The sequence below is a fragment of the Camelus dromedarius genome, chromosome 31 (genome assembly GCF_036321535.1).
Source record: "Camelus dromedarius isolate mCamDro1 chromosome 31, mCamDro1.pat, whole genome shotgun sequence".
Taxonomy (NCBI): Eukaryota; Metazoa; Chordata; class Mammalia; order Artiodactyla; family Camelidae; genus Camelus; species Camelus dromedarius.
In genome coordinates this window covers 8,012,437-8,037,393 of record NC_087466.1, presented here as the reverse complement: position 1 = coordinate 8,037,393, position 24,957 = coordinate 8,012,437, and the positions used below count along the sequence as shown (strand labels likewise).

General features: G+C 46.5%; 1 protein-coding gene across 2 annotated transcripts in view; it reads left to right on the top strand.

Annotated features, from left to right (window-relative positions):
- The first annotated feature begins 459 nt into the window (after positions 1–459).
- Positions 460–24,957, top strand: part of SEZ6L (seizure related 6 homolog like) — a 160,080-nt gene continuing 135,582 nt past the window's right edge. For both annotated transcript variants that reach the window (XM_031442946.2, XM_031442945.2), the window contains exon 1: positions 460–760. In XM_031442946.2, the coding sequence (XP_031298806.2) occupies positions 667–760 (94 nt within the window). In that variant the 5' untranslated portion in view covers positions 460–666. The remainder of the gene's footprint in view (positions 761–24,957) is intronic.

The following is a 24,957-nucleotide window of genomic DNA, read 5'->3' as shown; positions in this document are numbered from 1 at the left end:
AGGGAAGAGGGCTGGCTGGGGCCCAGAGGGGCCTGAAGGGTTGAAATACAGTGGAGAGAGCTGAAATTGAGGTCTGTCTGGAAGGCTGCGCAGTGGAAATCGCTAGGCTACTCCCAGGCTGAGGGCTGGGCTCGGTTTTGATGCTTCCATCTCACCGTCTGGAATAGCCGGGACGCTCTCCGGCCTCGCCTCGGCAGCACAGGGCTGCCGTAAGCGTCCGCCAGGAGGAAACGCTTGGCCCACAGGACGCAAGGGGAATTGGCGTTAAACTTTGCAGGGCCGACGGGCCGGCGGCCAGAGGAGGCGGCTGGCACCCCGGGCGCGGCCGGCCCCTCTCGCTCGCTGCCCGCCCGCCCCCTCCCTTCATCCCCGCGTTCGCTCGGCACAGACTCGGCCCCAGCCCCCTCCCTCCTCCCGCTCGCTCCTCGCGCGTTCGCTCGCTCGCCGGCTCCTCCTCACTCGCCCGCCCGCGCCCGGCACAGCTCGGCCAGAGCGTTCGCGGAGCTGAGCGCGCGTCCGCCCGGGGGGCTCCGGCGGCTGCCCTGGCCCGCGGCCCCCGCCCTGGCTCCCGCCTTCCCTTCCTCGCTTGCTGCCTCCCTTCCTTCCGCGGCTCCGGTGCCCTCCGTCCTCCTGGCATCCCGCGGCTCCGTGCCCCCCGCAGCCACGATGCCGGCGGCCCGGCCGCCCGCCGCGGGACGCGGCAGGATCGCGCTGTTCCTCGCTCTGCTCCTGGGAAGCCCCGCGGCAGCTCTGGCAGGAGGTAAGCGCCGGAGGGACGGGGCAGGGGAGGGGGCAAAGTTGCCGCGAGTGCGGGGCAGCTGGGGGTCCTGGATGGCCGGGACGACTCACACATCATCTGCCGGGATGCGGAGCGCGGGCGGCTGCCCAAATTCGGGACCCGGAACCGCGTCCCCGGGCTGATAGGAGTGTGGAGGCGGGGATGTGTCTGAAGGACTCGGGCGCTTTCCTGCTTTGGCTGCGGGCTCCCTTTCTGCCTTCCCGGCTATGGAGCTGACTCCTCTTTGCAGCCCCAGAGAATCTCCTTGGAGTGGGGTCGCCTCCAAACCCCAGATTCCCGGAGCTCTCTGCACCGCACCCGGGGCTAGGTGCCAGATAATTCTCACCCTTTAGAGGAGAGGACGACCGAGGGGGTGCCACTGACCCGCCCTGCAACTGAAGACTAGACTCAAACAGTGCGTCTGGGGGTCGTCACCGTGCCGCGCCCTCCCACTCTAGGACCCCATGCCTGCTTTTGGTTCAGGCTGCCCCTTGGGACCGGGTTCCTCGACCGATCCCAACCAAGTGTATGGAAGCCGAACTTGGGTGTGGCTTTCGCCTAGAAGCCGGTGGAGGGGGCTCAGGAGTCTCAGAACTTAGCGGGGGAGGGAGAGGAGATGTTAGGTCACAGGCGGGAACCTGAGAGGACTCCCCTCTTTTTTCTCCCCGTCCCTCAACAGTATTATGAATTGGCGGGGGGGAGGTTGTTAGTTTCACACAACACGTGCTCTTCGGCTGGGAAAGGGGCAAGATCCAAGTTTAGCGGAGGATGGCGGCCCCTCCTTCCCAGACCTGGAGCCGCACCCTCTCGTCCACCTGGCTGAGGCCCCCCAGGAAAAGTTGTGTCGGGTGGGTGTGGGTGGAGGTTCCAGATGAAGAGCTGAGTACAGCGCCTAACTCATCCAAAGCTAACCTCAAGAGCTTCGAGGGTTAGATCAGTCCACTAGGATACCCAAGGGCGGAGAAAGGCGTTGGTAGACCACCCGACCTGGCCTTTTGAAAGGTCCAACTCCCTTTCCCAGTAACTTGCACCTCACGTGGGAAATAAACAGGCAGTCGCAGGGTCTGCCCAGCTGAAGACAAGCCAGAGGGCGCACACTCTGTCCATCTGGAGCCCCGTCTCTGGTTTGGACTGTCTTGACCCCGAGTTAGGGGACAGGCAGTGCCCCTTCTCCCTGGGGAGTTCTGGACGCCTGGCTCGCACACCTGCGTTCAGCACCGAAGGCCGCGGACAGCTCTCCACTCGTGGGCCCAGGCTCTGGATCTCGTTCCCTTCAACTCTTCCCCACCGCCTGGAGTGCCCTCCTCAGCATAAATCAGGCATTTTATCCCCCACCCCCTTCTCTTTAAATGTGGAGCCCAGAGTGCAGACCAAAGGAAATAATTCATCACTTTTTGTTTAACAAAGCATATCATTAAAGAACCCCCCTTTTATGAGGCCATAATATTCACAATTTACACCGGGGCTGGACAGTTTCTCTGGGAAAGATGGGGGAAGAGAATTGGCTTAAATAAATCGTTTCCACCGCAGCATGCCCTTTCTTAATTAGCTGTCTTTTCCAACAATGGCTTGGTGGCCTTGAACAGAGTCCAGATCTCCCTCCCTCATTCCCCTTTTGAATCTGTGTTGTGACTAACACACACAAAAAGAACCTGAAGCTAGTCAGTGGCTTGCTGGCTTTTCTAAAGTGATTGTACCTCTGAGGACTGCACTCTCCAACATACCACCCTCCAGGAAAAATGTCTTAATGGTACATATTGAATTGTCATCCAAGGATTTCACATCCTGCTTCCTTCACCGGTGGCTTCAAACACAAAATGTGTGTGCGTGTTTTAATTTTTAAGACATTTTATATTGTTTTTCCGACTGCTTGACTCTATAGCTAGCCAGCATATATTTTTAATTAACTTCAGGTCACCGCCCAATTAAAGTCAACCGGTGTACTACTTCAGAACTCATTAATAATGGTGTGGTTCTGACTCCAACACTCTGAGTCATAAGGAGAGTGTAAGGGTAGCCAATGAGCTTCCGGAAACCACTGACCTTCCACAGTGAACGTGGAACTCAGCTTCCACGGATGTCGGATGGAGAACTGTTCATCTAGTTCAGTGTTGAAAACTAGTCCTTGTGTTTTCAGTGCAGTGAGGAGATTTGTAAATACAGTACTTGAAAGAAACTTGTTGCTAAATTCTTATGCGAGTCACGTGATTCTCTGGGCCATTTTGCTGCAAGGCATGGGTAAGTATAAAGTATAACTTGTTTTTAAAGAGGCTTCTTATTGTCTAAGATACGCACACGGGGAATAATTGTAACTACGAGCTAAGACTGCAGAGCCTGAGTGTAATTTCTTTTCTTTTTCCTTGAATTAATAAAGTAAATGCAGTATTGCTCAGTGAGATTCAGATTTGCTGTTTCCCCCCAGTCTCTAATGTACATTGTTGTTAGATTCACTTAAACACTATTTTCATTATAAATCAGCCTTTTTTTTTTTTTTTTTTTTTTGTCTGTGGAGTTTTGCCTGCCCCTGCTGGGGCCGTCTTACTGAAACCTGAGGGATTCTTGCGTTCACATGGCTCAGTAGGACATTAGGAAAATAGTGTTACATTCATTTCCTCCCTCTTCCAAGGCAATGGGATATTTCCTGATTAGAATGACTTGTCTTCTAGTTTTACAAGTTCATTCCTGCTCTTCAAAAAGCTATTCAAAGGGGCTCAATTTACTGGTCCTCGTATTTGGTCCACAGTTTCTGCAACCAGCATGCCATTGGTGCAAACCTCCACTTGGGGCGCTCAAAGCTACAGCTGGTGCTTGAGGGCAAAAGAGGTGAATTCTGACCTTTGCAACGACCCGATGTGTGCAATGCCAAAGGTCAGTGGAATAGAGCTCTCCTATTACTAAGAGAAATTATTTGATGACACTTGACACATACAGTGAAAAAGAGAAAAAGAAAAGTGAAAAGAGGGAGAGAGAATGCTCTCCAAAAGGCATCATTAGAATACAGGGTCCGACTGCCCTTTTTATTACCAGTTTGTGGTTTCCTTTATGGAGCCAAATTGCAAAATGCCAAAGAGTCCATGACAAGGCCATTCTGAGGAGTGTGACTGAGGTGGGCACTGGAATTAGATTTATAGGGTCCTGGAAAAGAAGTATGTGGCTTTGGACTCAGAGTGACCTGAGTCAGGTCCAGCTCTATTGTTTATGAATGTGTGACCTTCTGCAGGATGACCTTCTCTGAGCTTCCATTTCCCCACCTGTGGAATGGGGGTGGGGTGGGGATTAATGGCCCCAGCCTGGAAGGATGGTGGCGTTGATTCCATAACAGTTCTAAAGCACCTGGCACGCAGTAGGTGCTTAAGTAATGTTTACTCCCTCCTCGTCCCTACTTTCCAAAGAGCAAATTGCCCCCACTAGTGGGTGCCCAGAAAGTAGATCCTTGAAGTTGGTGTGAAGGAAGTGCTGGCATAAATATCCAGGTAATTTGGGTTGGAGGAAGGGTGATGAGTAGCTCCTGGAGAGAAGTTTTCATCACCTGGTACAGACTCCCTTTCTTTTCAAACTCTCACGCTGTATCTCTTTGAACCTCAGTATTACTGCCAGGAAGCAGAGTTCATTGTACCAGAGATATGGGATAGCAGGATAGTGGTTGGAAAGAAAACAAAAGAAGAGAGCCTTTTCTCTAGACAATTATCTATTCATTCATTCATTTGACATTGACCAAGCACTTGCTGTGTATGCAGCCGGCCCCGTTTTGGGTGCTGGAGACACACAATAACATGATGAGGGCCCCGTCCCAGTAATGGCAGCCCAGCAAGAGAGGTCTGCAGGTAAATTATCAGCGTCCATGCCATGTGATACGTGGTTCGCGAGGGGGATGGCCAAGTGCGGGGATCCTACAGGTGGGCGTGTTTAATTCTGGCCAGAGGTAATCAGTGACGGCTTCCTGAGTTGGTAGCATTTGAGCTGGCCCTCAAGGGATGCGACAGGTACCAGCAGCCACAGGGGAGAGTTGTGTGAGGGGGCAGTGAAGATCTTGAAGAAGGCTTCACTCTCGGAACACATCCCACACCTGTGGAATTGGTGCGAGGGAAACAGGAGAGAGTGGGCAGGCAAGGGAGGCAGGCAGGCACGCTCACACGTGAGGAGAGAAGAATCTCGGAGTGGCCCATCCTCTTTGCAGTCCCCTGGACTTTGCAGCACCGAGTAGTTCAGAGCTGGAACAAAGGCCCGGGAGCCGCGGTGCTCACTGTTGTCCACTAGAGGTTGTGATGGCACCGACGGAATCCTCTCCGAAGACAGGCCGGTCCAGATGCTGAGTGCAGACGGCCGCGCACAGCCCTGGGTGAACAAACGCTGCTTTACTGGATCTGCGTGTTTGTCTAATCCTCTGGTTACTGTAGTTCTTCAGAAGCCCTTTAGTAGTGATGAAGGTGGAGTTGGGGGAGAGAGCAGGGCTGCTTTTAAGGGAGGGTAAAAGGATGATGAGTTGGGACGAGGTCACTGGGTCCATGTGACATAGTTTACTAGCTCATGGCCAGGACTGGGTCTTAATGTTGAAAACAGCACTTATTGAGTGTTGATTTTATTCCAAGCCTGTGATCAGTGGCTTATGTAGATTTGTTCAGAGTAGACACTGTTATTGTACCCATTTTACGATCGGGAAAATTGAGGCACAGAGAGGTTAAGCAGTGCGTCGAAAGTCATAAAGCCAAGAAATGGTTGCAGTCCAACCTCAGACCCAGGTTTAAGCCAGAATCCTTTAACGCCATGCCCCACTACTGCCTCTTAATTCCTGCATCCCCTGAGCTTATGTGCAGAGTCTACAGACACAGGTGAGGGGCCAGTAAATATGTGTCAGGTGTGTGTTGGATGTGTGCCTTATGCCTACCACCCTTTCTGGCACATCGTAAGCACCCAAGTAAAACTGGTCAAACTGAAGTGAGTCGTAGAGTGAAATAGGCTACAATTAATGTGTAGACAATTAGTTTATAATCATTATATCTAATGAGCACTTAATATATGTCCACCCCTTACATGGCTTATTTTATTGAAATTTCACAGTTTCTTTCCATTTTGTAGATGAGGAAACCAAGGCTTAGAGAGGCTGCTATCATTTCAGGAAACTCACAGTTGTCAGCTAGTAAGTTGCAGAGACAGGATTTGAACCCAGGTAGTTTGGCTACTGAGTTTGTGAGCTTGACTGCTGGGCATAGTGCCTTCCAACCTGGGTCCTGTGTATTTGCAAATGAAATGTGTAATAAAGATGCCTTCACTGTTACATCAGTGTGTAGCTAGGGTGGGTGAGTTCAAACCCCAGCTCACCCAACTCCAAAGACTAGCAGTCAGAAACCCAAATCAACTAGGATTTTCCCAAGCTATTAATAACTCTCAAAAACAATGAGCGGTTATCCTTCCCAGGCAGGGAAAGAATTCATGAAAGAGGGTGAGTGATACAGCTGGTTTGTTGGTTGATTTTGAAACTGTGGCTGTTTGTAATTTTGCATTTTTCTGGGCTGCTGAGCTGTTAATGGAGAACTCACAGTGTAGAAGATTGGTTGCTCTAAGCCCCTAAGTTCAGGACCTACGCTCAACCATCTCCTAGCCATGAGCCTCAATTTTCCCATCTGTAAAATGGATCCCAGTAACCGTTACCCCATACACAAAGCCATCCTTGTGGGGCTGGGCACCTCCATGTGTTTCTTCCTGGGCTTGTTATGAGAGAATGACAAAATGTAACACTGCTATCTGTCATTGAGTGTGGGCTCCTCTGTGCCAGAGGACTGTCCAAGTGCTTGCTCTGTGTTCATTCATTTGATCCTCACCCAGCCCTCTCAGATGATGTCACTAACTAGGTGTTACCGATGAGAAGACTGAGTCTTAGAAAGGTGCAGGCGCTTGCTCACGGTGTCATGGGCAATGAGTGATGGAGCCAGGATTCAAGTCCAAGACCGTTTGATTCCAAAGCCCAGGTTTGTTCTAGATGCTAGGGTATGAGTGTCTCGGTATTGCATAGTAATGGATAAATGAAGAGCTGATGTAAACCCAGAAATCAAGGCAGTTTGACTGGCCTCCGGGAGGAGACATGTTTACTCACCCAGTGGTAAATGCCAGCTTCTCACAGCAGATCACTAAGAGGAGAAACAGTTCATCCCCAATCTTCCGTACCTGCTCTGACGGCATCTGGGTGAAGCATCCTTCTGGTCTTACTCATGCAGTTCCTTCACCCTGGACTGTCATCCTAGGAGATTGTATAGATGAAGGAGTTCAGAGAGGACCAGATTAAATTCCCAGCTGGCTGATTTAGCAGCATGATCTTGAGCTATTTGCTTTAGTGTTCTGAATCTATTTTGGCCTGATATATAAAATGAGAGGGTCGTGTCTGCCTTTCAAGATTGTTAAAACTAGTCAATGTGTATAGTGATGTATAGCTTAGAGCAAGCGATCAATAAAAAGTTGCCATTATTGCTAGTATTTGTTACCTGGCGAACTTCTATTCATCCTTCAAAACCTAGTCCCTAATTATCTTTTTCTGTGAAACCTTCCCTTGCCTCTCTCCTCTTTATACCACTTATGAATGATCTTCTGCCTCCCCCCAACACATTTTATTCCTCTATTATGAGCAGCTCATGCACTGATAATGCATGTGTTACTGGTTTACATGCCTTCCTCCCACTAGACAGTGGACTTTTTGAAAACCTTAGCCAAATCTTATCATTTCTCTCTTAGCCTGTCTCAAACCTAGTGTAAGTGCTCAGCTCATTTACTCTGTTCAGTTAACTTTCATCTTCATCTTAGTCACAAGGAGGTGGAGTCCTGAGATCTGAAATTAATTCCTGACTCTTTCTGCTACATCTGTGTAGTCTCAGGCAGCCTGTCTGAGGCTTGGTTCCTCATCTGAAAAATTAGACTAATAATAGTGTCCTACCTCATAGGACATGGGGAAAATCAATGAGATAATAGATGTGAAATCACTGAAGACTTCCACAAAGAGGAAAAGGATAAAGAAAAATCAGAAGATGAGGAAGGAGAGAAATACACTTTGTAAAGAGAAAAAAAAAAAAAAAAAACTCTGTGCAGACACAGAGCCACAAGATGGACCATTCAATGAGTGCTTGCTGAGGCCATCTTTCTTTCCAAAGGGAATGTCCATTGCAATGATTTACCCTGTGGCTTCACTCATTTCAAAATAGGAACTTTCTGGACACAACACTGGTTGTTGTAGAATCTGCCTTCTCTTGGGTCCCTGGCAGCTGCAAAAACAGCAGATGCCCAGCTGAAAACGGGGAAAGTGTAGCAAAATGATTAAAAACCCAGGCTTTCGAGTCAGAACGACCTGAGTTTAAATCTGTTGCTTTTCTTCAGATGCGTGACCTTGGACAAGCAGCTTTGTCACTCTGAGCCGGCATTGGGCCTCGCCTGGTGGTGACGGTCTATTCTCTGCCCACTTCCCAGGGATCTTGTGATGGTCAGGGGCTTGGTATAGAGAAGCTTTGCCAAAAAAGTTGACAAGCTACCCTTCCTGGGGTCTGTAATATTAATCAGATCATAGCAGATCTATCAAGCTCCCCACCTGCCTCTGTCCTCTCCCTGATATTTTCATTTTGTTGAGGAAAGAGACTCAAAGACAGAAAGGGACTGACTTACTCAAGGTCCCGCTGCGAGTGAGCAGCAGAGCCAGGATTTGAACCTCTGACTCCTGTCTTCTCACTCCCATCTAAAGTGACTTCCCCCTTTTGCAAATGTTAACCACTCTTTATCAAAACAGATTTAGAAAACAAATTTCTTCTGTAGAGCACAGGGAACTATATTCAATATCTTGTAATAACCTTTAATGAAAAAAATATGAAAACGGAAATATGTATATACATGCATGACTGGGACAATAATTGTACACCAGAAATTAACACATTGTAACTGACTATACTTCAATTTAAAAAAAAAAAAAAAAAGAACAAAGGAGTCCCAGCTCTCCTCAAGTGTATTTTCTGAGACCCAAGGAGATGTAACAATAAAAGCCTTAAGGGCATCTGTCTCCATTAAACCAATGGCATCCATACCCAAATTGGATATTTATATGATGTGGCTGTGGGAGAGGGACCACATAAAAGGAGCTTCAGTAGAAGCTAAAATCAAACCACAGCTCCCTCCTCTGCTGCCTTGGCACCTGTATCTTCAAGGCACCAGTGGACCAGCTTGCACCTGGGAAAGCTGCCATCTAAGCAGATGGCTCGAGTCAAGCAGGCAAGAGTAAGCCATGGAGGCTCAGGGAGGTGCAGGTCCCAGGCCAGGTGGCCCTCCTGCGCTTCCTTGCTCGCGCCATGGGTTGTAGAGAGTGGTTGATTGAAAAACCCAGCAGGGGTGTGGGGTGTAGAGAGCCAGGGAAGGGTCGTATGAGGCATAGATGATGTGGTCAGGGCCAGCTTTGGGCAAGTAGGACACAGAGATGATGCAGAGGCTGGAGGTTAGAGCGAGGTGGATGGGTACAGTCTAATTCGTGAGGTCTGGAGCCTGAGACAAGTCGTAGAGGGATGAAGGGGGAGTATGAGCCACCAGGAGACAGTTTCCTTGTCTGGCCTCACCCGTTCCCAGTTGAGGGTAGGCACGTGCCAAAGCTTGGCATCATAGATCGGTGAGTTCAGGATGCCGAAATGAAGCGTTGGCCCAGGACCAAGAGCCCCACTGGACAAGGCAGTGGAGCATAATAAAATGCACAGACACTGGAGTCAGAGAGCTATCGGTTCCAACCTGTGTCGTCTTAGACAAGTCACTCCACTCTGAGATGATGGTGGGGGTGAGGGGGGTGGTGATGATGACGGTGATGATTTGTTGCTGCTGTTGTTGTTATGCTGAGCTGATTCTCAAACTCCCAGATCAGTGCTGGCTTCCAAGAGAAGCACCGTTATTTCTTTGGGCTGTACAGAACAGAGATTTGCTCAGGATGGCTCAGGAATAAGAAGGCTTGCTCAAAGAATACCTCAACTATTGGGCCAAGGATGTTCCAGGGACCAGCTACTGTCTCCATTTCTCTTTCATGGCATCTGCTTCTCTCTGTGCACCTGTCGCCTCTGGCTCCCTCTCCATTGCCTGCCTCCTTCTGCTCACTCCCCATAGGTGGCCCTCTTCACGTCTGCTTACATGTGGGTCATCGTGGCTTCTCCAGCTCCAACTCCTGTGGGAGGGATGTGCTCCCTCCTACGGTAGCCATTAGTCACATGTGGCTATTTACTTTTAGATTTGAATTAATTAAAATTAAACTAAATTAGGATTTAAGCACCTCAGTCCTACTAGCCACATTTCAAGTACTCAGTAGCCATGTGTGGCTAGTGGCTGCTGTGTTGGACTGCCTGGAGAGAGAACGTTTCCATCCTGACAGAAAGTTCTAGATCGTGGCAGTCCCGACAGACCTCCTAACACTCAGACTCTTGGTGTTTCCTGGTTCAGGTTCCTGAGAGGAATGTGGCTTGTCCTGCTCAGGCGGTGGGTTGGCTATTGGCGTTTGATCCAGTCATCTGTGGCTGGTGTGATAGGCGCGCACTGGGCAGAACCCGGAGCCATTCAGGTCTGTACTTTGGGTTGAGTGATCACCGCTAGTGGCATTTCTCACACTTAGTCTGCTGACCTCGATAAGTTACTTCCTCAACCCTTTTAATTGTGAGGATGTGGCTCTGGAACTCTTTTGTCGGTGCATCCATATTCATGAAGCTGTGGTCTCACTGATGAATGCACCCAGGATTGCTGGGAACTCTCACAATGTGTTGTAACCGTTGATTTGTTTCTCTTCCTCACTGGACAGTGAGACCCTTGGGGCTAGAGGTTGGCCCTTATTATCTCTCTATTCTCAGCTGTTTTGTTGAGTGGATGAGTGAATGAATGAATGAAAGGAAGAAAAGAAAGAAATGCATTTGATGGTCATGAATGACTCAGATTTGGGGGGACATAGGAAAAACATTTGTATGAAATGTAGATCTTCACATCATTTGGGTAAACTTGACTTAGGAAAAAAAACATTTTTGGGCAGAAGTTTATGAGAGGGTCCTCAAATATGGTGCATTTAGGCATTTCAAGGTGCTCCATTCTCCTCGAAAATCAAGCTTGGTTAGAAAATGAAGAGAAGCTTCGAGATAGGGTCCCAGGAGCCCTCTCCATCCTTGGGAAGGTTCTTCTGGAAGGACAGCAATGCATTTAGAAGCAGTGAGGGAGGCCAGTGGGAAAATAGGATATGCTTTTTCAAACATGTGGTTCTATGCATGGTTTTAGTAACACAGCTATTATATAAGATTGTGATTTCTCCAAAGCTTTAATATTATGGAGACAGAGGGAGGAGGTGTTTGAATGAATGTATTCAGAGTGAACTTTCTGAGAATGGTGGACTCAGCCCTGAATTAGGACTGAGACAGGCCTGAATGTGAGTCCCAATTCTGCTGTTTATGTGCTGTGCAATGCTAGAGGAAGTCATCTTATCAACTGAAGCTTCGGTTTCCATCTGCAAAATGAGAATATAATGCTTCCTCTGCCTCCCTCCACAGGGTGGATTATGAGAATGCAATGCATATGGCCCATTCCCTGCACAACTGCAGGAGGAGCTATTCATACTGCAGTGTATGTGAAAGGTCCCCAGAAGTTAAGCAGTGCACAACCTATGCAGCTGTACTTGGCAGCCCTGGATACAAAAGTGCACCAGGAAACTATAAAGCGATTTGCACATGAAGAGGGTCAGTGTTACTCTCACTTCTCATTCCCTAAAGACTTCTGATCAGGCCTCCCCCTCCATCCCCCTCTTTAAAGCAGGTTTACCAAGCTAATTTGGGGCCAACCACCTTGGAAATGAATGCAAAATATGTGGAATCAGGCCTAGTTTTCCAGGTCTTCAGAAGGAAAATTTGCCTAATTTATGGCATAAATCAAAGATGATGTGCTGGGGCTAATTTGCATACTTTAAGTTGAACTGGGGTTAAAAACAACATTTTGTTGTTGTTTTTAAAGGAAGCTTCAGACCCATCTTGTTCATCCACTTGTGTAAGTTTAGACAAATTATTTAACCTCTCTAGGCCTCAGTTTCCTCAGCTGTAAAATGAGAATGACAATGGACCCACATCATAGGATTATATTTAGGATCCTTGAGTTAATCCTGTAAAATTTAGAGAATAGTGGTTAGTACGCAGGGTAGGTGCTCAGTAATTATAGTAACAGATATAATATGTAACATGTATTATCATCATCATCATCATCATTAATTCAACATGTATCTAGACCTACAGTTGATGTCACAAAAGAATCAGAAAGATGCCGTATCGCTGTGTAACCACATGGAGTTATTTCAAGCTCAGGACCTAGACCCCTGTAGAAATAGCAGGTGTCCGGTACTGGGACACATGAACAAATGGGTTATAATCATCATGAATCACTTCCCCATGGGTGCATGTGTTTGAAAGCCATTTTCCCCTTCTGGACAGCGAGGTCCTCCAAGGCAGGGAATATATTGCACTTGTTTCTCAGTCCCCACCTCTCAACAGTGCATCTCCAGAAAAACAGCAGTTCAGTAAATACAGAGTTGTTGGTTGAATGAATGCTGAAGTGTAATCATTCTTAATTAGTGTGGGGAAAATGTTTACGAGTAACGTGGGTGCTAATGCATAGTTGTCTTCATCACAGACGAAGAACTCTTCAAGTCTGTGTCACCCACATCTGGCTCAGAGGAAGTGACACATTGGACAGTCTAAAAAACTTCTGGGGTCCCTTCCCTAATGCCTCGCCTCCCCGCTCCTTTCCCTCCGCCTCTGCCAAGGCCCCAGGCTGGCACCCCTGCTATGGTAATAAGCCTGTACTGTTACTAGTTTTTGTTTATGCATCTGGCTTTCCCACTAGGGTGCAGGAAACTCGCAGATTCAACTACAAACAGCAAATATTTCATGAGTGTCTGCTATTCAGCTCTGGTCCAGGCACTGGTACCAAAACAGTACCAGCCCTCAAGGAACTTACCCTCTGTGGTCTTTTACTTACTGATCAGCGCATTTGTTCATTCAGTTTTATCCAGCAAATATCCATTAATTGTCATACCTGTGCTGGGTGGGCTGCATCCCCTGCGGTGATATTTACATAATCAATAATTTGCATAATCAGGTGAAAATGATGGCCTTACCCCTGCAATGAGAGAAAAAAGGTTCAGCTTGTCAGTGTGTGATAATAAACAAGGCAAAGAGTTTCCAAGGAACTTCAGGATATATACTGTATGCTTAAAAAGAGAGCCAGGGACCCTGAGAGCATTTATAACCTCTAAAGAGCAGGAGCTGCATGGGGAGGGGGGAGTCCCTCACATTGCCTTTGGGGGCTTAGCCAGAGCCAGGCACTTTGGTCTGACTCAACATAACTCCTTGGCCTGGACTAGCCAGGAAAGCCACACAACCAGGAGTCAGAGATCTGCATTCTGGAGCTGACACAACTGCCAAAGCTGTGCTGTGTGACCTTGGGCCCATTGCTGTCCCTCTCTGGGCCTCAGTTGCTCCATCTCTACATTAGTGGCCTAGGCTGGGTCAGGTGTTTCCCACAATTGTGGATTGCGAGTTAAAATCCCATGGAGAGCTTTTAATTAACAGACACACGTTACTACATACAAAATAGATAAACAACAAGGACCTACTGTATAGCACAGGAAACTGTATTCAATTTCTTATAACAGAATGGAAAAGAATCTGAAAAGAAAATATATATCTGTATGTATATGTATACCTGAATCACTTTGCTGTACGCCTGAAACATTGTAAATCAACTACAATTCAATAAAAAAATTTTTTTTAAAAAGAAAAAACTAAAATAAAATCCCATAGGGAGCTTTCAAAGATGCAAATACTCAGGCTACACCTCTGCTTGCTGCCTAGGAAGCTCTACATACTGCCTCCGGAGATTTCTGATGCATCATCAGCGAAGTGCGCCTGAATTGTCTGACCCCTAAACCATGACCTTTTTTGATGCCTATATTCATGATAACTATGCTTGCATTTCTATGCCAGGCACCTCCCACTATATCATTTAAGCCCCATCAGAGCCCTGCAGGTTAGAGATGGTCATTCCGATTTTACAGCGGGAGCCACTGAGGCTTGGAGAGGGTCAGTGACTTGAACAAGGTCACACAGCTCTAGAAAGACCCAGACCTGGGATTTATATCCATGTCTGAGCATCTTTAAAAGAATTTGCTGCCCCTCTGCGGTAGCTGGGCGGAGGTGGGAGTCTGCTCAGCGTGTTCCCTTCCCTGGGGCCAGTCCTGGTCTCCTGCTCCTCCCTTCCCTGGAAATCTAGTTAACTCCTTTAATGAGCCAAATAAATGTGCCCCGTGAAGTGTGTGATCGATCACACCCAGCTTCCTGTGCGTGGGGTGCAGGTTTGCGGTGCACCAGGCCGGCCTCCCTGACATGAATTATTGCCGCCGTCAGCCCTCTTTTCTGCTTCCGTGCTTGCAGGGGACAGGCTGAGCCAGGGACGTGTTGGCACTCAGGATCCAACTCTGGGCTTAGCCAGGGTAAATGGCCAGAGATCGAGGCATTTGGAGAACTAACAAAAAGCCTGTGTGGCCAGAGTGTTGAGAACAAAGTGGGCACAATGACGTTTAGGGGTCGGGAGTTTATTCCTCTGTGCTTAGAGGCCACTGTGAGCAGGGGAGTGGCCTGATCTGATTTGGAAAGCTGTCGATGAAGAGGAAGCCCTTGCAGACAGGACTTGACGGAATTGATCCCACCCTCTCACCCCACCACCCTGATACAGAAAATGGGGCACAAGAGGATGTCTGTGTCCTGGGTCTCGGTGGGGTCCCTGGGATGCTCCCCGCCAAGTAAGGGTCCTTGGCTTCGCACAGGAAAGAATTTAAGAGTGAGCCACAGTTGAGTAAAAGTAGATTTATTCAGAGAAAGGTTACACTCCATAGAAAGAATGCAGACCATCTCAGAAGGCAAGAGAAAGGCCATGCAGTTCAGGGCTGGGTGCTTAGTTTAAGGTAAAAGTAGATACACATTCCATAGACAGAGTACAGACGGTCCTGGAAGGCGAGGGAGCAAGAGGCCAGGAGGCATGGTGTTTTCAGCTTTCGTGGGCTAGGTAACCTCATATGCTAACAAGTGGGAGGATCATTCCAACTACTTTGGGGAAGGGGCTGGGATTCCCAGGAATTGGGCCACCGCCCACTTTTTGACCTTTTATGGTCAGCCTCAGACATCCCATAGTACCTGTAGGGGTGCCATTTAGCATGCTAATGTATTACAGTGAGCATATAATGAAGCTCAAGGTCTACTGGAAGTCAAATCTCCTACCATCTTGGGCCTCAAGGTCTACTGCAAGTTGAATTCTCCACCATCTTGGTGTTAATTGCTGTGTCATTCCTTTAAAGTCTCTGCCCTGCCCTCTTCCTTCCTGTCTCACCACCACAAAACAGGCTCACCTGTCTCCTGCCTCCAGGGAAGATCTGGAGCCATCTGAATTCCATTCAGCCCAGCCCACCACTCCTGGCACAGTCTCTCTCCAGCTACAGTGGAAGGAAGGCTGGTGCTCTGAGCCTGCTCAAAAGTCCACAGGATTCCCAGATCCTTCAAACTGTGTTTCAGACTTCCTATCAGTCCCCAGACTTGCCCCCTCAAACCTGAAATTGTGCTTTAAAAGGCTTTCTGTGTACTCCCTGTAGTGGCTAGAACATGGGAAAAGCAGCAGAGAGGAGAGGAAAAGAATATAAATTTGGACAAATGAAGATTAAATCTACCCCTCCCCTCCTCCTAAACCCTGATCAGACTGTACAAAGAAAAAAAATCTTATATATATTATCACTGGCTCTCGGTTTAATGTAGGTCTGACATTGCAGGGTAAATTAAATGACATTTATAATATAGCTTAACTATAAAAATGTGCTTAGGGCAGAAATTAGACATACCAAGCCTTTTCCAGCAAAAGACATTTTTTACAAATGCATGAGCACCTGAACCAATTTGGAGGCTCTGTCATTTTGATTTAGAGCCTGGGAAGTGGGGCTGATCCCTAAAGAGGAGGAACAATTCAGATGAGAAAAGGTTTTAAAAATCTGGTTCTTACCACTTACTGGCCTTGGACTCAAAAGTTTCATGTAGAGAAGAGGGTTGACTCGTGTGAGAGCTGGGACCCTTTCTCACCTGTGTCACCCACAAATCCCATACGACTTCCACATGCACTCTGTTCCAGGGAGCCATCCCTACCCCTTGAAGCTGGGTTAGGAACATCTCATTGGAGCACATTAACATCCCCTTTGTTTCAGTTAGCTATTGCTGCATAACAAAACACCCTCAAAACTTAGTGGCTTAAAATAGCAACCATCTATTATCTTAAATGATTCAGTGGTTTGACAGGGCTCAGCTTGGAGATTCTTGTGGTCTGTGCAGGGTCGGACAAAGCCACAGTCATTGGGCATCTTCACTGGTCTAGAATGTTCAAGGGGCTCATTCATAAGTTGGGCAACTGAGCTTCTTATCACCAGAATATCTCAGTTTTCCCTCATGTGACTTTTTCATGTGACTTGGGCTTCTCCCAGCATGCAGCTGGATTTTAAGAGGGAGTGTGCCAAGAGCAAAGGCAAAAGTTAAAGATCTTGCAGGGGCCAGGTTTAGACACTGCACATTGCATTCTGTTAGTCAAAAGAAGTCTCAAGGCCAGCTTAGATTCAAAGGGAAGGGAAATAAACCCCATTCTTGATGAAGGGGTGCCAGAGTCTTGGCAGCTATCTTTAATTTATTCTCTCTTGTACTCTTTCATGGTTTAGAATTTATTGTGCTATTGCCATGTTCTTGGCAGCTGCTATGCTGGGTACTCACCACTCTATACTCAGTTTATGTCTGTGTCTCCTCCTGCCAAGGGACCCTTGTCAAATTCATTTCAGGTACAAAGGAGGTGCCATTGGTTCAGTTTCAACAGAGAGGCCACAATTCTGAGTGTTCATTCCAAGTGTGGTCACTCCTAACCCAGGGGATTACTATGAAATATTACAGGAACCTAAGGACTAATATTATATTCTTTTATAGGAGCAGCAGTAATCATAATAGCAGTGGTCATAAGGATGATTTATTATAGTATTAATAATGGTATAATCTCTTCTGCTCTAGAAGTAATAATTGTAATACTGCCTTACACTTAAGCATTTGGCCACTTAAAAAGCATCCTTATTTCTCTTATCTTACTACTCTATCCAGCAACCTTGGGAAATGCCCCAGGAGGACTTTTGTTATAATCCACAATTTATAAACGAAGAGACTGAGCCTGAGAAGAAATAAAAAAAAAAACTTACCATTGGTCAATCATAATGAATATGATTTATCAAGGACCTATTATGTGCTGGGCACTTTATGCCAAACATTTAGTTTCCTTCTTGTAGCAATGCTGAGAGGTAGGTGTGACCATTGCCACCATTTTACAGATGAGAAAACTGAGGCTCAGAAAGGCAGACTCTTTTACTTGTCAGTTTCATGGCTGGAATTCACTTCTAGATCAGTCTAACTCATGAGTCAGTGACTCTTGCCATGAGGCTCCACTGACTTCCTCCCAGATCACCATTTTCTAAGTTACTTTGAGCCGAGAAGACAGATAACGTTCGTGTAAAAATAGTGTGCAAAGTCAGAGGGAGGGATTCTTCTGTGCGTAACTTCCACCAGCTTTAGAGCCCACCCTTTGCAGCCTTTTTTTACTGCAAGCTTTCATTTTTCACTTGTTAATTCTTAGTGGCTTCCACTTAGCTGAGTGGAAGTAAAGTTTCAGAAAAGTGAGTTGTCATGTATATAAAGTTACATGAGGTCATTCAGTCCAATTCACCCAGGGATTAAGTCACTTTGGAGTTGTAAACTAAGTACTGAATGGGAGCAAACATATATATTTTCCAGCATCCATGAGAAAACCCATCAGTTGGTAGTTTTGGAGGACACGGTATACACCAGATACTAAAGGGCAGGCTATTGCAGGATTAGGCGCACTGCCTTGAAATCAGGCCACCTGGGTTCAGATTACATCTCTGCCACTTATCCGTTCTGCAGTCTCAGGCAAGTTATCTAACCTCTCCATGCCTCAGTTTCCTCATCTTTAAAAGAGACTTGTCCCAGTACCTATTTCACAGGGTTGTAGCAGGATTAAGCAGGCTGATATCTGTACTATATAATCAGACTTGGTTTGCATGCTCATGTTTAAACCAGTCACCGGGGCTGGAGTGATGTAGGACCTGACTGGCCAGCCCTGGGCTCCCTGGGGGCTTCCCTAGGGAAAATCAAAATGCTGTCACAAAGAGAAAAAAGGCACAGAGAAGTCTAATACGTTAGGGGGCCAAGAGCTTCTTTTTTTCCTTCCTTGTGTCACTTGATACCTGAAGGACTCGGGAAGGGACAGAGTATGTGGTGAGAGTAAGATGGCATGAGTAGGAATTAAGCAGACGTGCTTCTCCTCAGCAGAGTCTACAAAGTGGCTTGGACCCAGACACAAGACTGCCATCCACTCTTCTGCCTTTTTCAGGAGACAGCAGGGAAAGTGTGCAGGAGGGATCCTGGGGCTTGGCAAGACAGAGACCTGTCAGTTTAGCAGCAAGCTGTCATCGGCTGTGAAATACTATCCTATAAATACGTAAGGTGCCTGAGAAATAGGCATGTGCCAGGTCTCTCCAAGAGGCAAACATTTAAGCAGCAACCTCCTGTTTGATGAGAATGAAGAAAACGTGCCACCAGCTGAGTCTCTTCCTTTCTCTGGCCCTCAGTTTTTTCATCTGTAACATGAGCAAGTTGTACCAGATGAGCTCTTGGGACCTTTCCTGTCCTTGTGCTCGAGGAACTGCGACTAAATTTACATGGCTTTAATAACAGCTTGAAAGTGAGGGATCAGGGCACATTCACTAACTCACTGAGAGAGATTGGGCAGGCAACTATCCACCCATCCATCCCTGTCCACTTATTCATCAATCCATCCATTTATCTGTCCATCTACCCACCCACCTATTCATGTATCCTTATATACAATGGTCCATTCATCCCACCATCTTTTCATCCATTCACCTGTTAATGAATCCTTCCGTTCATCTGTCTATTATCCACCCATGCATCCGTTCATCCATCCCTTCATTTATCTGTCTATCAACCTGTCCATTCATCAACTCATCATATGCAAGGCCATTTGAAGACTTTGTTTTGCCCTAAGCAGTCTTATTCTGGAGCCCCAAACTCACAACATATACAAAGTTAAATGCATTTTTATTGTAACATTTTAAAGGAAATATTTAAGTTATGCTTTTGGAATTATTTTGTTGCTGCAATAACTTTCTCAATTTATGTTTATCTGTAATTTCTTGAAAAATCATCAAGCGTACTCAGGAATTCTTGGGAAATGAGACTTTAAGCCATCAACTCTTTTCCAATATAATGAAACTTTTATGAACACTAAATTTAAAAAATACTAAGTTTGACATAATGGTCTGTTATGGAGCCATTTAATTTGAGCCTTTATTAATTTTGCCTATGCAGTTTTCTTTTATTATTTTGAAACCAATAGACTGCTTTTAGCTCCCAGACATTTTCATGGGCTCTTAAAAAGCTTGTAGGCTTCAGGCCTTACTGGATAAAATACGCCCATTTCCCAAGTCCTTTATTATTAGTCCTATATTTTTTTCAGTTCTTAGTTGAATAAAAGGAAGGACGTCACACAAATGAGCTATCTGGTCAACCCAAGATAATGTGCTTCACGAAGGAAACACAACATGAAACATAAACATCACACTAAAGAAACTGCTTCACATTCACCCCTTTAGGCATTCCCGTCCTAAATAGAAACAATAATTCTGGACAGATGAAAGAGGACAGTGAAGGCAGTTTTAAGCGCTCATCCTAAATCGTAATGCATACGTACTGTAGTAGGGAGCATTTCGATTACTTTTTGAAATGTGAAATAGCAGATTTATCTCCCATGATCACATCAGGAACAGTTTTTTCCGTATAAAAAGAGATTTCAAGAAATGCTGGGGGTTTAGGATAATGAAGGCAAATTGCTCTTACAACAGCAGGGAATGTTGAGCAGTTTTGTGTGTCTTTGAACACGGAGAAATGAGAGAATTCCCCAGGGAAAAAGAAAACCCTTAATTTGTCACCAGAAAATCCATGTGAGAAAAACATGGCTCGATGCCTAAGGAGTACATATGAATCAGAGCCTTTGGTGAATATTCTGGTCTGTCTCCCTTTACTTAAAGATGAAGCACGTACACCTCGGAGAGAGGAGGTCACATGCAAGATTACAGAACAGGTTTGTGTCAAGGCCAAGGGCTGACCCTGGCTTGATGCCTTTCTTCTATCTTATTATGTCACATTGTCCTAAAATAGTGGGAAATGTGTGAATCGAAAAGGTACTATTTTTACAATTTCTTTTTTTTTCTTTATTTGACATTTTTGAACACCGGGGAGATGTGTAGAGAAAATTATCCTGTCCCCACCGCAGCACACCAGCAAAGCCTGTGTTAACAGCCAATGCGAATCTTTTCTTCCCTTTGTTACAATTTTGAAAAGCCATTTTCTCTTTATATTTCTGTATGCTTCTTGAGTCTCTGTGATGTTTAGGCTTGCCATGGCATTCAGTTTTGTTCAATTCCCTGTAGCTGTTTGGGTCAAATTCTTCCAGGAATAATAATCATGTTGGAGACGGTGGTGCCATGTGGACAGTGCACCCATGCTGGGTGTCTCTTGTGTCAGGAACTGTGCTGCTTGTTGAAGGAAAGACGTTGTCTAGGACAGAATCCTTGCCCCCAAGAGACTCGGGGACTGATGGGGAGACTGGATGTATAAGCAGACAATTTTGACAAATAGCAATGTGTCCTGTGATAGAAATAAGCCATAGACAGCCAAGCATGCACCTGACCCAGACTAGGATTTAAGGAAGGCTTCCTGGAGGAGGTGATTCCTGAGCTGAATCCAAGAAGATAAGTAAAACTTAGCAAAAATGGAAGAGAGAAGGGCATTGCAGGCTCAGAGAAGAGCAGCCTCAAAGATTGGAGGCAAGAACTTTGGGACTGAAAGCAACCTTAGATGCAGCTAGACCATACGCCCACAATTCCTAGTTTACAGATGGAAAAAGCAAGGCATTTTTGGCAGGGTGTGGTGCTATTATATAGGGTAGCTCATTCTGTTAACCTTCTTGGCCTTTATGGAAGAAAATGGTCCTGTCAAAGATGGTTGTCCTGAATATCTTTGTTGTAACTAGGGCATCCTGAAGCAAAGGAGGTGTGGATTAAATGTGCCCATGAGTGTCTGTCCCCACCCTGAGCTCAGAAAGCCTTTCATTGCACCTCTGAGCTGACAAGTTTGGACTGCACATCAGCTGTCTGTGATCCCCAGTAACTGTTTCAATCCTGACCCAGATGATCATATTTGGGGGCCTGCATATGAATCAACCATTGGGGGTATCCCTGATGGTACAGGAAAGAGAACTCTGGACCTTTACCGATCTCGATTGGAATCCCAGATCCACCATTTACAAGCTATGCAAGCTGGAGCAAATGCCTGTATCCCTTAATCTCCTCACCTGTAAAGCGGCAATAGGAGGAGTTCCCACCTGGAAGGGCTTTGCGTGGATACAAACGCGCGTTAAGGATATTGACTGAGTGCTCAGGACATCCAACAAATGATAGATGTTTGCATCATCTCATCTTAGGGCCAGCTACTCCCACTGACGTATTCTTTTTAGTAAAGTTTTGTGTGGGGCATAAAGCGACAGGGAAATGCCCTGAGCTGGAGCACATCTCACATGTCCTGCAGAGCCTCCCAGGCATAGTCGAGAATGACTCAGTGTGGAGAGTTATTTTCGTTCCCCCTTTGTCTGCTCTGCTCTGGTTGTTCCGATAACTGGACTTTGCTGGATTTTGCAAGACTGGCCAGACTGAGCTCTCCTGAAGTGCCCCTCAAACTCTCAAGCTGCCTTTGATATGCCTGCTGCCTTTGGGTGAAATACTCCTCATACATAAAGTAGGGAGGGGTGGAGAAGCCTTCTAAAACTCAAGGTGTTAGGAATTATACAGTGATTTAAAAGCCCAGCTTTGGGTCAGAGTGGGCTTAGTTCTAACTTCAGCCTAGCCACTGCCTAGCTGTGACTTTGGTCTTATCAGCGCCTCTCTCTGAACCTCAGTTTACTCGTTCCTGAAATGGGGAGAGTAACACTTGCCTCACTGGGTCTATCATGAAGATGAGATGAGATCCTGTGTTCGTCGTTTGGCATTGTGCTTGGGAAGTCGTAAGCACTCAGCAAGTTCTAGCTATTTTATTATATTTATTTGTTCATTTAGAAAAGGGAAATATCTTAACACTTTTTCTCTATGCTATGCTCCTGGACAGATGCTAGTGACAGAGTTGCAACCAAATAGATGTGGTCTCAGCTGCCATGAAGTTCAGTCTATAAGAGGCAAAAAACAGTAATCAAGTTAAATGTATAAATATGCGTGCGCACACAATTACCAATAGGGATCAAAGGGCTGTAAAGGCATCAACCAGGGTGCTGGAACTGGGGAATTGGGTAGTCAGGGAGGGCTTCCTGGAGGATGCAAACTTTAAACTAAGATCTAATGGGTGAGTAGGGGTTTGTCAGGCCAAGAGCAAAGGAAACAGCATGTGCAAAGGCCCTGAGGAAAGAGTGAGTTTATCCTGCTGGAGTCAGAACCAAGGCCATTGTGGCTGGAGCATGGTAACTGAGGGCAGGCATGGTCAAAAATGGGTTGAGAGATGCAGCCAGGCTCTCGCAGTAAGTGTTTGGAGGCAATCTAAGAACAGTTGGAGGCAGCCACTGAGAGGTGTTAAGCAGAGGAGTGAGGGATGGAGTCTGAGTTCCATTTTTGAAATCTCACTTTGGCTGCTGGGTGGAGAATGAACTGTGAAGGGAGACCAGCAGGGAAGCTGTTAGAGTCATCCGGGGAGGCCGAATGGCAGCTTGCACTTGAGCGGAAGACGTGGAGATGGAGAGAGGTGGCGGGTTCAAGGTCTGTTTTGAAACTAAAGTCAGTAGATTCGTTGGTGGATAAAATGTGGGGGAAAAGGGAGGAAACAGAATAAAGGTTGTCCCCCCAGGTGACTGCTGAGTGACTGGCTGGATCAAGTGGTACCGTTCACAGGGATGGGAAGGATTTTGGAGACTGAACAAGCCCAGGTCTAGGGCTGTTGCAACACTGACATAGATTGGATGGTGTCTGTCAGCAGCAACACAGTGAGGGATGGAGTCTGAGATATATTGACGGGGGTGCGTACAGATAGCTGTAAATATAGATACATACACCCCCTCCCACACATACACTCAGGCTCACTCTGTTACATCCCCTTATTTCCTTCAAAGCACTTATGAAAAACAGAATTATCTTGTTACTTATTTCTTTTCATAGGTACCTCTGGGTCCCCGACTAGAATGTCGGTTTGGGAGGGTGGGGCATTCGACTGTCTTGTTTACTACTGATCCCCAGTGCCTAAGGCCGGGTCTGGCACTTAGTAGGTGCTCCATAAATTCCTGTTGGAAATGTAAGTCTGTATGTTGGCGTGGTGATGTGTACATGTAACTTAATTGCTTGCCAGGTGTTCCACTTCATGTAACTGGAATGGCCAAATGGATTCTCAGTAAAGCTCTCTCCGTGGGCTGGGGAAAGCCTGAGGCTGGTCTTACTGGGCAAGCTGCACACTGTCGCCTGTGCACTTCTGGAGGGGTCCCGGTATAGGGACAGATGAATGTCGTGAGCTTTCTGATATGGAGATAGGGTGGCCGGTGGCCTTCCAGGAAGACTCAGCAGTGTCGACCGACTGCAGGAAGAGTTAATAACTACTCCCAGCCCAGCCAGCTGGGCTCGTTGCTAAGCAACTGCCTCCCTGGAGTTATATAATATGTAAGAGAAACAATTTTTTTTTTTCCCCCGCAAATGGAACACAGGCTTTCTAGGTGACAGGGGCTTTTCACCTTGATGTTTCTGATCTGCAGTTGGCTTGGGTGAATTAGTTGTGAGAGTGGCCTCGCAGTGGCTTTCAAGCTGCTCTGACCAAAGAGAATGCCTTTATCCAATAAGGGATGAATTTGGACAGAAGGGTGAAAGGGCAATCTGTGCAGTTCCTCTTTGCTCACGTGGAGTCCCTAGGGAACTCTGGAGTGGTCCTGCCTCCCTCTGTGGATTCTCCAAAGGGCTTAGGTGGCATCGGATTTCCTTGAAGTTTTGACCAAACTTACAGCTGGATTTGGACAAATAGGAAGAAGCTACTGGTCTACCCAGGGTTTCATTAGCTCATGGAATTACCCATCTCCTCAGTCTTTGAGGCTACAAACATATATTGAATAAATGACCCACTCAGCAATCAATTGTAGTATTAGAGAAGCAGAGGGGTTGAGGAGTGAATCACAAGGTTTGAAATCAGACAGAACTTAGTTCAAATCTGGGCTACCATGGGGGAAATTACTTAATCACTCTGAGCCTCGGTTTTCTCATCTGTAAAATGGAGGTGGTGATGATGATGATGATAAAACTAGTCTTCGTCTTAAGTGCTCTGCAGGGCTGAGGCCAAGATCTAGTGGGGTGATGGATATCTAAGTGCACTGGGAAGCCCTTAAAGCTATGTAGATATTGGTTATCTCTGGAATTAGGCTGAGACTGTAACTTAGACTCATGGGTTCCTCTGGAAGCTCAGTGATGGGGGAAAAAAACAAAATAAAAACAGGAAGGGATCACCAGGTAAGGAGAACTCATCAATGAAGATGTGGCTGAATTTGCATGATAAGTGTGTCTGATTTGCATAATAAGCAAATCAGGAATTGATGTATAGAAAGCCCTCACTAAGCTCCTTTAATTCAGTGGTTCTCAACTACCCAAGAAACTGGGAAGGCTTTAAAATGCATGGATACCAAGACCCCACTCCAGATCAATGGGGCCAGAATGTTTACTAGTGATTCTGGGACTTTTTTTTTTTAACTTCACAGATAATTTCGTAGACTATTTATGGAGTGCTTTACTACAATGCCAGGGACGTGCAAAGGACTATGCATTCAGCATCTTAGTTAATCTTCTCAAGAGTCTTGTGAGACGAGTACAATCACCTCCACTTTACAAATAAAGAAAACAAAGGCATAGAGATGCTAAGTGACTTGCCCAAGGCCACACAGACAGCAACAGAGCCGAGCCTCAGTTCTAGCTCCAAAATCCTACTCTCAAC